The 13,159-nt window shown below is 42.7% G+C and overlaps 1 protein-coding gene across 4 annotated transcripts; it reads left to right on the plus strand.

The window, feature by feature from the left end:
* Nucleotides 1-494: 494 nt before the first annotated feature.
* On the plus strand, nucleotides 495-12,299 carry LOC120393485. 4 transcript variants are annotated; one of them, XM_039518095.1, is made up of 5 exons: nucleotides 495-773; nucleotides 899-958; nucleotides 2,498-2,617; nucleotides 2,753-2,914; nucleotides 12,214-12,299. In XM_039518095.1, the coding sequence occupies exons 1-5, from the start codon at nucleotides 719-721 to the stop codon at nucleotides 12,219-12,221; spliced, it is 405 nt and encodes a 134-aa protein (XP_039374029.1). In that variant the 5' UTR covers nucleotides 495-718; the 3' UTR covers nucleotides 12,222-12,299. The 4 variants fall into 4 exon arrangements, with proteins under 4 accessions (XP_039374029.1, XP_039374021.1, XP_039374016.1 ...); XM_039518087.1 differs by lacking the exon at nucleotides 12,214-12,299 and adding an exon at nucleotides 8,527-8,657; XM_039518082.1 differs by lacking the exon at nucleotides 12,214-12,299 and having other exon boundaries at nucleotides 495-651; nucleotides 741-773; nucleotides 2,753-3,725.
* Nucleotides 12,300-13,159: the final 860 nt, after the last annotated feature.

Genomic DNA, 13,159 nt, shown 5'->3' on the forward strand with positions numbered 1-13,159 from the left:
ACTTGGTAGCTGTAAATTTAAAAAAAAAGGGGGTTGTGATTATTGTGTTTTGTTAGAAGGCCTTTTGCCCTTAAGTTTTAATGAAGCATCTTGGTTTGTTTTGAAGGAGTTGTATGTCTTTTTAAAATAAAATAGTTTGTGAGAATTAGCTTTTGTGTTTTTGTGCTTGTGTGTGAAATGTATGTTGTGGGAGGGGGGGAAATATCCTTAAAAAAAAAAAAAAAAAAAAATGTGCTTACAATAAAAAAAAAAAATAGAGCCAGGACTAGTTCAGACATGTTTGAGTATAATACAGTTAATATGGAGATATACTTATCTCATAAGACCTGCCTTTTTACTAGCAGGACCAAATATTCATTTTTACCCCAGATCAAGGATTGAACTTACAACCCTGGGTTTACCAAACCATTACTCAAACCACTGAGCTATCCAGGCTCTGTTGAAATGAATGGATTTAAGCATACACAACCCTCACCCCCACAACCCAGCTCACAAAAGGGTGTGTTGCAGTTTACCTGTGGTGATTAAATTAACCTTTTAGCAACTATTTGAAAAACAATGGGCATGAGAGGCTATAAAAATCTTAGCTGTGCTGGAGTTTGTCCTTTTTAACAGAAAACCTTCTTGGAGAGCTGCTGGACTCAAAAAGAGGTAAGACCTTGTGCCTTTAACTCTGAAACTATAAAGCCACTTTTTGCCCAGGCTGTCTTAGTAAATAATGGTGCCTGTATGTATTTCAGGGGTGGATCTGTTTAGCATGGAACCAGGCCAAGGTAAAAACCATTTTAACTATAGTTGTGCTTAATACTGTTAAAAAAAAAAAAGAAAAGTATTACCCAGGTTGTATAGGGATTTGGTGGTAATACTAACATGTTTCTGCTTGCTCTATAACCTGAAGGCACACATGGGGGGGAACAGAACAATCATGTCCCTGCAACACTTTATCCCATAGTAAAAGGTAACTTTTTTTTTTGCAACTGCCTTTTAAATGCATGGTTTGGGGCTTTTTTCTTGTTTGTTTGAAAAGTAACATGTGGCTTTTTGAAAAAAGTGTGTGTGGCTGCAAGCATGATTTGGTGTGTGTGTGTGTGTGTTATAAAGCTGGGGCATAGGTTTTTTTAAAAGTATTTGGTTTTTACTGTACATAATGTGGGGGGGAAGGCCCAAACACACATGGGTTTTTAAATGCATGGTTTTTTTTTTTTTCTTGTTTGTTTGAAAAGTAACATGTGGCTTTTTGAAAAAGTGTGTGTGGCTGCAAGCATGATTTGGTGTGTTATAAAGCTGGGGCATAGGTTTTTTAAAGTATTTGGTTTTACTGTACATAATGTGGGGTTTATGGGAAGGCCCAAACACACATGGGTTTTTAAATGCATGGTTTTTTTTTTTTTCTTGTTTGTTTGAAAAGTAACATGTGGCTTTTTGAAAAAAGTGTGTGTGGCTGCAAGCATGATTTGGTGTGTTATAAAGCTGGGGCATAGGTTTTTTAAAAAGTATTTGGTTTTTTACTGTACATAATGTGGGGGGTTTATGGGGAAGGCCCAAACACACATGGGTTTTTAAATGCATGGTTTTTTTTTTTTCTTGTTTGTTTGAAAAGTAACATGTGGCTTTTTGAAAAAGTGTGTGTGGCTGCAAGCATGATTTGGTGTGTGTGTGTGTTATAAAGCTGGGGCATAGGTTTTTTTAAAAGTATTTGGTTTTTTACTGTACATAATGTGGGGGGTTTATGGGGAAGGCCCAAACACACATGGGTTTTTAAATGCATGGTTTGTTTTTTTTTCTTGTTTGTTTGAAAAGTAACATGTGGCTTTTTGAAAAAAGTGTGTGTGGCTGCAAGCATGATTTGGTGTGTGTGTGTGTTATAAAGCTGGGGCATAGGTTTTTTTAAAAGTATTTGGTTTTTACTGTACATAATGTGGGGGGTTTATGGGGAAGGCCCAAACACACATGGGTTTTTAAATGCATGGTTTTTTTTTTCTTGTTTGTTTGAAAAGTAACATGTGGCTTTTTGAAAAAGTGTGTGTGGCTGCAAGCATGATTTGGTGTGTTATAAAGCTGGGGCATAGGTTTTTTTAAAAGTATTTGGTTTTTACTGTACATAATGTGGGGTTTGAGGAGGGGGAAGGCCCAAACACACATGGGTTTTTAAATGCATGGTTTTTTTTTTTTCTTGTTTGTTTGAAAAGTAACATGTGGCTTTTTGAAAAAAGTGTGTGTGGCTGCAAGCATGATTTGGTGTGTGTGTTATAAAGCTGGGGCATAGGTTTTTTAAAAAAGTATTTGGTTTTTTACTGTACATAATGGATTTTTTTTTAAAAAGCAGTTTTGGTTTTTATTTTGCAAAATAAGATGTTTTTAAAAATTGTTTGTTGTAGGGCCAAAAATGGATTATTTTGTGGTAAAGCTATGATTTTTTTAAAATAGAAAAACACCCTACTGAATGAAATATATAATTTTTAAGTTTTACAAGATGGTTTTATGTGTTTGCTCACAGTACAGTCAAAACATGAGAAATCCTTAGACCAGAGGGAAAACAAACTCAAAAGAAAAAGGAAGGAGACGGCTGAAAAGGAAAATTCACCAGCATCAGTGACTGAAGGATGCATGAAGCCCTGTAAATATACTTTGCTTATTGGTTTAGTTGTTCTATGAGCTTTTGTATTTTAAGTAAATACATAGGTATGGGTGAGAGAGTAGATGGTAAAGTTCAGTTTTTTGTAAAATGTTATGGTTTTTTTCTCCCTCATAGGCAGGGGCAACCTTTCTGAAAATGCTGTTGTCAGCGCTACAAGGACAAGGACACCTCCTCCAGAACCACTAAAGAACCAGGAATCTGCTTTGAGACCTTTAACAACGCAAAACAGCCCAGATCTCATATACGTGAAACCCAAGGACAAAACAAAAGACTCTGGTAAAAAACCACCACACAAACACAACTCCAGTTCCTCAGCGGTCACCGCCACACCAAGCCCTGAGGAAACTGTGAGCGAAAATGCCCACGTTCACAACCCCAGAGCACGCACTCTAGGGGTTCTGAAGGTGCGCAGACCTGGAGCATGTAGTGTATGGGCTCCATATAAAAAACCATGGACTAGAAGCTTCTGCAATGCCGAGGTGCTGCAACCACACAAACACGATTCCAGTTCCTCAGCGGCCACAGCCACACCAAGCCCTGAGAAAACTGTGAGTGAAAATGCCCACGTTCACAAACCCGGAGCATGCGCTCTAGGGGTTGTGAATAAAACACCGAGCACTGACAAAACATTCTCCCAAAACCATAAGCTCGCCGCAGCTCCCCCGAGTTCTAGTGTTTGGGAAGAGTTTGATGCTTCCATCAGAAAAGTGATGGATGCTGTATCCTTGGGGAGTCTAAAAGAACGGCCTTCTAGAAAGACTTGGGAAAAATATGATTCTTTGTTCAGAGCAATGCTGAAAGACAGGAGGGTTGGAAAGGGTGTCTCTAAGCAGGCATGACTAGTCGTGGAAAGGGGCCTGGGTAAAAGGGGCACCCTCCAGGGTTCACACCAGCTCATGTGTAAACAAAAGGGGGGACAGCGCTTGGGGGATAAACAGATGGCTGCCAAAAAGTTCCAGGCCAGGGTGGTTGTAAAACTTTTAAAAAGGGCTAAAGAGTTCATGAGGAAAAAAAAACAAAAAGAGATGCCTCCTACTGGAGGCTCTCAGACTGGCTTCTCTGAAAATGGGGAGATGGAATCAGACTCTGGTTTAGTAAATTCCCAGAGGGCTCTCTAGATGGGCCCTGCCTCTCCCAATGACCCTCAAATAGCATCTGATGTAGAAGATGTCGCTAACGATCCTGTAGAGGAACCCCAAGTAACCGAAAATGCAGAGGTGTATATGGAAAGAGTGAGAAGTTGGCAACGTGAATTACTTAGATTCGGGGGGTCGGTATATTGTGAGGAATTTCGTTTTGTCAACCTTGAGCAAATAAATTCAGCTCAGCAGGTTGTTGAAGCCATACACCGGGGAATACAGTCGGTCCTCGATGACATTAATGGTAGGGTAGGCCCTGATGATTACGTTCAGTTACGTTTAGAGAGCCGTAATTTAGCTAACGCTTTGTTTTCAGTCAGAAGAACTAGGGATGAGCTATCTGCTGAGGATTTCTTAAATCACACCTCAAAGCTGCTACAGAGCAATAGAGAGTTGCATCTCGATGGGACATTGCGCCTTGTTGTGACAGTTGTAAAAACAGGGTGGGGGTGCTCGTAGAGTTTTAAATTCTATTCTGAGTAGTCAAATTATTCATAAAAAGACAGTGTTTGGTAGACCTGACTTACGCCGGTACCAATCTGTGTTTGCGGGTGGCCTTTGGCCGTCATGTCCGATCGTAAACCTACGGACGCGAAATTGTTAGCGGAGGCGAGAAAGTTGCATGAGCAACTGGGGTGGTCAGATCAAAAAAGGTTCTGTTGAGTGACGAGCAAAGTTTGAACAGCATTTAGGAGTGAACATACAGGTGGTGCTGTATACGGAAAAAGGTGGCTGGGGCTTTTTCAAAACAGGAGGCCTAGCGTACCCAAGACTTATTTCATCCTGTTGCACGATGAGCATTACTATGGAGTTCTGGATGTGAAAAAGTTGTTCGGAGCGAAAAATTATTGTGAGTTTTGCCATACGGTGTACAGTCACGACCACTCTTGCAGGTATCGTTGCGCCTCTGCTTGAGTGTAACGTGCTCAGACAGCGTGGGCGTGCAGCTGCGGTGTCCTAGCTGTAGACTGTATTGTCGATCCAAAGAGTGTTTAGACAGACATGTCGACTGTGCCAAAAACCAAGTTGAATGCCTGTCTAAAACTTTATGTGATAAGTGTCAGTCTTACGTGAACAAGCGGCATAAGTGTAAAGGGAGACGATGTAAGCAGTGTCAGGGTTCGATCGTTGGTGATGTAGACAGTCACTTTTGCTTTATGGATAGCCTTAGAAAGCCTGAATCCTCAGAAAAGTATATCTTTTATGATTTCGAATGCATGCAGGAGACTGGGGTGCACACTCCCAATTACATTTTTGCTACGTCCTTAAAGCCCAAAAATCCTGGGAATTTAAGGGCGATGAGTGTCTGTCTGTCTTTGTTAAGACCTTTATCGGCAAAGAGTTTCGGGACTACACGTTCCTAGCGCACAATTCCAAAGGTTATGATGCGTATTTCATCGTTAGGCAGTTACTGAAGGAAAAGATGTGCATAGAACTGATTACTCAGGGTAGTAAACTAATGTGCGTGGAAGTGAAGGCCCTGGGGATTCGTTTTATAGACTCTTTAAACTTCTTGCCCATGAAGCTTAGCAAGCTACCGCAGGCAATGGGGTTTGAAGGGTGCAAAGGGTATTTTCCCCATTTTTTTAACACTTTAGAAAATCAAAATTATGTGGGGCCTATGCCCGGTGTGGCACACTATGGTGTAGAAAGCATGATGCCCGGAGAAAAAGCAGAGTTTCTCGACTGGTATCAGGACCACAGTTCTGAGGTGTTTGACTTGCAGAAAGAGCTCGTATTACTGTCAGCAGGATGTCAAAATTTTGAGACAGGCTTGTATCCTATACAGAGGAGAGATTATGAAAATGACGGAGAAGGGAAATGTAGTAGAGAGAGAACCTGGTAAATTCACCGAGATAAAACTGTGCATAGATCCATTCCAGTACATAACACTGGCATCCGTTTGCATGGCTATGTACAGGTTTATGTTTTTGGAGCCTAAGACGGTAGCTCTTCTCCCTCCAGACAACTATCACAGGCAGAAAAAGAGATATTCAACCCCATCTATTCAGTGGCTGTTGTATACCTCTCACAAAGAAAATATACAGATACGGCATGCTTTACAGGGTGGGGAACTACAGGTAGGCCCCTACTTTTTAGACGGTTATGCCGATGTTGATGGGGTACGCACAGCCTTTGAGTTTAATGGATGTTTTTTCCACGGCTGTGTCACCTGTTATTGTGAAAAAACACAAAATCCTATGACAGGGACATCTTTTGGGTTTCTTTATTACAAGACGCAGCTCAAGGCTGACTTTCTAAAACAACAGGGTTTTGTAGTGAGGACTCTTTGGGAGCATGAGTGGGAGGTAATGAAAGAAACAGACAGGGAGTTGGCAGACTTTTTAAACCGAGCCCAGTTACCACAGCCTCTTGTGCCTAGGGATGCTCTTTTTGGGGGGAGGACAAACGCTATCCGTCTGTATTACAAGCCTAACCCCGGAGAAGAAATTCACTATTATGATTTTACCAGCCTGTACCCTTTTGTAAACAAAACCAAAGAATACCCTATCGGACACCCCGATATAGTTTATGACAAATTTGGACCCCTGGCAAATTATTTTGGAATTGCAAAAGTTAAAGTTTACCCCCCACGAGGCCTCTTTTTCCCATTGTTACCTGTCAGAGTGGGTGGCAAGCTTATGTTCCCGCTATGCCAAACCTGTGCTGAAACCGAGCAACGGGAGACATGCACCCATACTGACGAGGAGCGGGCCATCCTGGGGACTTGGTGCACGGTGGAATTGAACGCGGCTATAGCAAAGGGGTACGTGGTGGCTAAAATCTACGAAATCTGGCATTTTAATAAAAAATCTGATAAACTCTTTTCAGAGTACATAAAATTACACCTCCGCCAGAAACAAGAGGCTTCAGGGTATCCCAGCTGGTGCACAAATGAGGAAAAACAAAATAAGTACATTAGCGATTTCTACCAGAAAGAAGGCGTGCATTTACGCCAACACGAAATCAGATCAAACCCTGCTAAACGCCAAATCGCTAAACTGTTTTTAAATTCTCTGTGGGGTAAATTCGGCCAAAGAACCAACCTACCCAACACCAGCATCGTGAGAGACCCTGATGAACTCTGGCAGTACCTATTTTCCCCCAATTACGAGGTTTCATCCTGCGAGTTTATCGATGATGAAACAGCGTGCGTGTCTTGGAAGCATGCAAAAGAACGGTACACGGTCTCTGGCAATACCAATGTTTTCATAGCCTGTTTTACCACCGCTTATGCCCGCTTAGAATTATACAGCCTCCTAGACGGTTTGCAAGAGCGGTGCCTGTACCACGACACAGACTCGGTGATTTTTGTGAAAAGGGAGGGTGCCTGGAATCCCTCTGGGGATTATTTAGGGACCTCTGGCGAGATTCCACCAGATCAACACATCACCGAGTTTGTGTCGGCAGGCCCAAAAACATACGGGTATAAGCTGTCTGGAGGAAAGGCCTGTATGAAAGTCAAAGGTATTACCCTAAACGTAGCAAATTGTGAAAAGATCAACTTTGGCAGTTTGAAAGATCTAGTTCTGGACTACTGCACGGGTCTGCAAGAAAACACCTCGAAAAAAATAGAGGTGCAGCAGCCCTCTATTGTAAGAAACAAAAAACAGTGGCAAATAGAAACAAAAACCCTTAAAAAAACTCAAAAAGTGGTTTATAACAAGAGGGTACTAGGAAAAGATTTTAAAACCCTACCCTACGGCTTTTGAAAAAAAAATGGATACGAGGTGGAAACACCCCTTTTCTGCAATTCTAGCGGGGCCTAGCAACTGCGGAAAAAGTTACTTTATAAAAAATGTGTTGGATAATGCCAAACAAACACTGTCTGTTATGCCTGAGAATATCGTGTGGTGTTACAGTTGTTGGCAACCTCTGTATAAAGAACTGCTCTGTAAATATCCCTTTATCAATTTTGTGGAGGGGTTGCCTGATGCTTTGGATGATGATGGTTTGTTTCCTACTAATAAAGTAAATATGATTATCATAGACGATCTGATGAACTCTGCTTGTGAAAGCGATGAAATTGAAAAAGCTTTTACCAAGTACGTGCATCACAGAAACCTGAGCATTATGTATATAGTTCAGAACGTATTTTGTCAGGGAAAAAAGAGTCGCACGATTAACCTAAACACAAAGTACATGGTTCTGTTCAAAAACCCCAGGGACAAATTACAAATCACCACGCTCGCTCGGCAAATGTACCCCGGCAAAGCTCAATTCTTTCTAGAAGCTTTTGAGGATGCTACCAAAAGACCTTATGGCTACCTGGTGGTGGATTTAAATGCTTCCACACCAGAAGCTTATAGACTAAGAACCGGTCTTTTCCCTCCAGACTGGCCGGTGGTTTATACTTTAAAAAAAACAGCAGCTGGGTATAAAAAGAGATGACTTATCGGCAGGCCCCTTTTTAACAGCTGGGGCTGCTGACTGAAAACATGTCTAGCTGCGTGAAGAGAAACCTGGGCCTTTTAAAATTACTTAGCAAATCGTCCCCGCAGCAAAGGAGGGCTATACTGTGTTCGGCCTCTGACGATCTAGTAGCGGCCATTTCAGAAATAGCGCTCAATACCTTAAAAGGAAACGTACCTTTGACACAGAATCAAGTGCGTGTGTTAAAAAAGAAACGCACGCTTATAAAAACTTTGTGTAATAAGAGCGTTTCGCTTAAAAGAAAAAAGCTTCTGGTAAAGCAGTCTGGGGGGTTTATCGGGCCTCTGTTAAGTTTTGCTATCCCTCTGATAACAGGGCTTTTAACTAATCGATAATGGAGTATGCAGAAAAAATGTACCTGGTGCCCAGCCACCAGTTGGAGCAATTAAGGGCTCCCCCTCCGGCAGAGGAAAATATCAGAACAACAGCGACTCGCTTACTGGACGCTGAAATGAAGTCTGTTCTTCAAAGAACTGACCTGGCCGAATCTGAAAAGGCTAAACTTTACAGCGCCGTGCTTCAAAGGTACCTAACGTACGTGAAGCAAAGCGATGCGGATAAAGGGAAAATAAGTCTGTTTCTACCGGAACAGGAACAAAGCGTAACTGCCAAACCCCCAGAAACACCAAAGAACTCAGACTCTGTTGCTCAGGAGGTGCTGGATAACGTGAATAAGCGTTTTAAAAAAAATGCAATAGTATTGCTAAATAAACTGGGCCAGGATAAAAATCTCTCTTCATGGGACGATAAAGGGTCTTTTGTGTACAAAGGCTCTGTGGTTAATGGTTCTAACATGCTTGACTTAGTCAGGGCCACCCAAACGCGCTCTGTACCTAGCAAACGTGTACCTAAAGGATGGGATGTGTTTATGAATGCCATGGCGGAACTGAACGTACCCTCTTCCGTCATGGGCAATGCGGCCAACAGAGACCTTTTGGAACGCCTCAAGGCCTCGACCGCTGACACCGGGGCGGATCAAGAATCCGTGACCCCTTTTTTGCCCTATAAAAAAAAAAAAAAATTGGCTAAAAGAGCCCAGTGGCTCAGTGTGTAATGTTTTTTTCACATTCTAAAATTTTTAAAATTTGTAATGTTTTGCTTTAAATAAAACATTTCTATACTTTTTAAAAAAAATCTGTGTAATTTTTCTCAATTGGTCATTTAAAAAAACAAAAAAAAAAACCCACCAAACATCAATTTTTTTAAACCCCACACTTGGGGTGTTTTATTGGGTAACACGGCTATAAAAATCATTACAAGATACACACGTCTGGGCTTGTTGAAACATGTTTTGAGCAAGGCTAGGCATGCCCAAGAATTTAAATTTACTCTTTACAAAATTCATTACCATCCGGTCATTTTGCACTAAGTCATTAGAATACAATTTTAAAAGCCGTTCAAAAGATAAACCCTTGCTACGATGATGTAAGAAAAACACGCAGTGATAGCCACAGGCGACGGAGCGGGGGTCTTGTAATTGTCTATTGTGAAACACCAGGTCTGTGGCATTTTTGTTTAAAAATTTCATAATGCTTTTAGGAAACAACACGCTGTTCGGGGGTTGCCCATATGAGTCAAAAACTCTCCACGGTTACGCTCCGCCAGATACAGGGCGAGCCAATGTTCACCCGGTTGGTTGTGCGGATGCGTGTTCACCACCAAACCTAGGGTCTCTGAGACAGCTTGCCTCCAGGAGCCAATCACAAGGGAACACATCTAAGAAATTCTTTTTCGTAAGGATCCGTTGATAAGACACGTGAGAGCTGCACGGTGTCCATGTTCACATGTAGTCAAACAGAACGTTTCTTCTCTGATTTATCTCTATGACATTGTCAAAAACCCCATACACGATCATATTAACGGTGACTGTCAAAGCCTTTCCAAAACGTATTTCTGCTCTCAGGTTCCCAGTTTTAATTAGGGAATAATGATCTGCACATTCCTGGTCGGGAGACAGGTCAAAGGCAAACAAGGTGTAACCCTGTGCAAACTCCTCCCGGTCAATTAACAAAGAACGATCTTTCATGTGTTTACCAGCTGTCTGTACCAGATTCATGTATTCTCTCACGCAGCGTCCTGCCTCGAAGTCCGGTTGCAGAGGCTTGGTCGGTACCTGTTCACCATCCACATACAAGGCCACAAAATTTATATCGTAATGTTTAAAATGAAAGGGATTTTTAGTGTAACTTCCGCTAAAGGCATCGTTATCCACAAACCCTAGGACGAGCATTTTGGGTAACTGTCCCAAAAACAGGTTCTCCTGGTTACTGACCCTGCTGCCCGCAGGGATGCTAAACACTTTCATTCCCACACGGTCCACGGGGTATTTAGCATTAGAGGCAAGCAGGGCCTCCGCGTGCCCCAGACGGACACCCGGGGCCACCCGTACTTTCTTCACAAAAAGGGACGCTGATACAATGCGCAGTTTAAAGCCTTCAGCCGCGCTGCCCATTAAACAGAAAGCGTCTTTACTGCGCGTCAGTTTAATTTTCACATCCACTCCGTTTAACAAAAGTTTTTCTTGAAAAAACAGGTCACTGTGTAGATGGCCCAGCAGCTCTACCGTTCTGCTTTCAGCCGTCAGCTTTGCACGCCTCACAAACCCTAGATTCCTTCCATCCAACTCTGTTTTTTCATGTTGTCCAGCAGTGTCTTTGTAAAACAGACCGGCAGAAAATTGCGTGGCGAGGGTGTCATCGCTGTAATTGAGCACTGATTCTATAAAGGCCCTGTAAGGATAACAATTGTTGCTTTGGCTTACAAGGCGGTCTCCCAGAGTAACATCCAACTGGCTGAAAATAGAGGCCACAGGGTAATTCACCAGGCCCACTTGGCGTCCGCGGCAAGTTCGGTTCCGTCTCCTTTTACAATCTTGCAACACAGGTAAAGCAGCGTGTTGTTTAAATCCATATAATCTATGCCATTCCCTGCTATAAAAAAGTCAATGGGGGCAGACTCCGTAACGGCCGATAGAGGTGGCACCTCAATGTAAATGCTTTTTTCGATGCTGGTCTGCGTAGGGGCTATTTGAAACAAGTCTAGTTCAGATTTGGCGCACTCTTCAGACCCGCAGTGAACAAAAGCCATATCGATTAAAATATGTCTCTTTTAGCAGGCAGCGCGCGTCTCCTCTTTTGCCCAGGCTTCCTCTTGGACTTTCGTTTATGGCTGGCCCTGCGTGTCAAAGCCCTTCTTTTAAAGGGTTTCGGGGGACCTGTGCGTCGCGGGTATGACGTATTTCTCTTTCTCTTCCTCCTTTTAATGTACATCAGCCCCGCTCCTTCCTGTGAAGCTGTATTCCCCACCTTCTCCAGAACAGCCCGGGAGACATGACCTACCACGTCTTTAGCTATGTTTTGAGCGGCAGTTTTTACGTGGGGTTTAATAATCTCTAGCCCTCTCCTCAAAAGCGGTACAGCTTTTCGAAAGAGGCTACGAAATATTCCACCCACACCAGCCCCGTACATCACGGGGGCCCCATGATATCCAGGAAGGGCATATCCAGCCTGGGCTTTGTAATAGTTCCTGTAGATGGTGGGGTCACCATAATTTTTTACGATCGCCATAATAGTGTTTTGCTTTTTTCTTTTTAGAAACCTCGCTCTCTCCGCGGTCGCAAATGCAGCTTGACGATCACCTTGCCAAAGCGAAATGAAACGCCTCTGTTCTGATCTGTCTTTATTTCAATGGTAATGGTGTCGATGTGGTGTTTACTGACAGGGACGTAATGAGGTTTATCGTAGGTGATGGTAACAAACTCATTGTTCCTTCCTCGGACAGGGACGCAGCGTAACAGGGGAACAGAAAAGTCCCCCACAAACTGGTACTCTACGATATCCGTGTACAGATACAAGGAGTTAAAACCCCCTGTGATGTCTGCCGAGAAGGAAAATTTTTGGACGTTGCGTTTGGGGCCCAAACCCAGAATGTTAGCTAGCTCCCCGCCAGTAGAAAACCCGTACATAACATTGGTAGATTTAAGTCTCACTTTTCTGCCCACAGGGTCGTAGTTCATGACCACCTCAGGTGGTCCGGGGTGACGAGCCACGGCGCTGTTCATATGCTCCAGTAATTCAGGTATGGTCGAGTAATAACCTCGTCAGAGGATAAAATTCCACGTCGTATCTCCAAAGGTGATTTCAAAAGGGTGTCTTCATTGATAGTATTCCAGCTGTGGTATTGTATTTCCACTAACCCCACCTCCCAGGCACCAGGGAGATCCAAGGGCTTAATTAGCCGTATTGTAAAGTTCGAGATGGTGTTTTGGGGAAAAACTGCAGAGCTGGCATTGCTGGGCAAAGTGATGTAAAACCCGCCATCGCTCATTATTAATTTTTTTCTTCTCTGTCTTTTGCAGGAGGATTTTTTTTCTGTTTCGTGTCTAAATGTCACAGAGCTGAGAAGCTTCCACCCAGCTGTTAAACTTATCAGGCCAACCCAACCATTTCACCAGTAGCTGTTTTTTTCTCCCTTTTCCTTTCTCCGCTAGAATTTTTTCAATCCTGTAAATCCTGTCTCGTTTGGGGTTTACTTTTTGTAATTCTTCAGGGTAAAAAGATCCAGTCACTACCTCACCCTCATAATCTTTTAATCGGTAGACAGGTCTTTGGCTCCTGGTTAAGGCTTCATCCACTATGAATATCTCATCGGTAAACATCTGTTCATAACCTTTTTCAAAAGCGCCTTTGGTTTTAGATAGTCTCACGTGGTCACCTTTTCTAAAAGGGGCAACAACCCGTTTTATTTTAAAACCATCTCCGTAAACCGTTTTCCATACCTTCAGAGAATTTGAAGGGTTAACATCAAGGGGTCTGGTGCGTATAGTTCTGTGAAAGCTCTGGTTGTAACTCTTTATAAAGTCAGGTAAGACGTCAATGTAGCGAAAGGTGTTATGGGCTGTAAAATATCTCCACATCCTAGTTTTTAAAGTTCTGTTAAATCGCTCCAC

The sequence above is a fragment of the Mauremys reevesii genome, linkage group 1, assembly GCF_016161935.1.
Source record: "Mauremys reevesii isolate NIE-2019 linkage group 1, ASM1616193v1, whole genome shotgun sequence".
NCBI lineage: Eukaryota > Metazoa > Chordata > Testudines > Geoemydidae > Mauremys > Mauremys reevesii.

Coding starts and splice junctions, on each gene's coding strand:
- LOC120393485 (XM_039518076.1), top strand. CDS start 719: ATGGTGCCTGTATGTATTTCAGGGGTGGATCTGTTTAGCATGGAACCA. Junction 774..898: donor TAGCATGGAACCAGGCCAAG/GTAAAAACCATT, acceptor TATAACCTGAAG/GCACACATGGGGGGGAACAG. Junction 959..2,497: donor ACTTTATCCCATAGTAAAAG/GTAACTTTTTTT, acceptor GTTTGCTCACAG/TACAGTCAAAACATGAGAAA.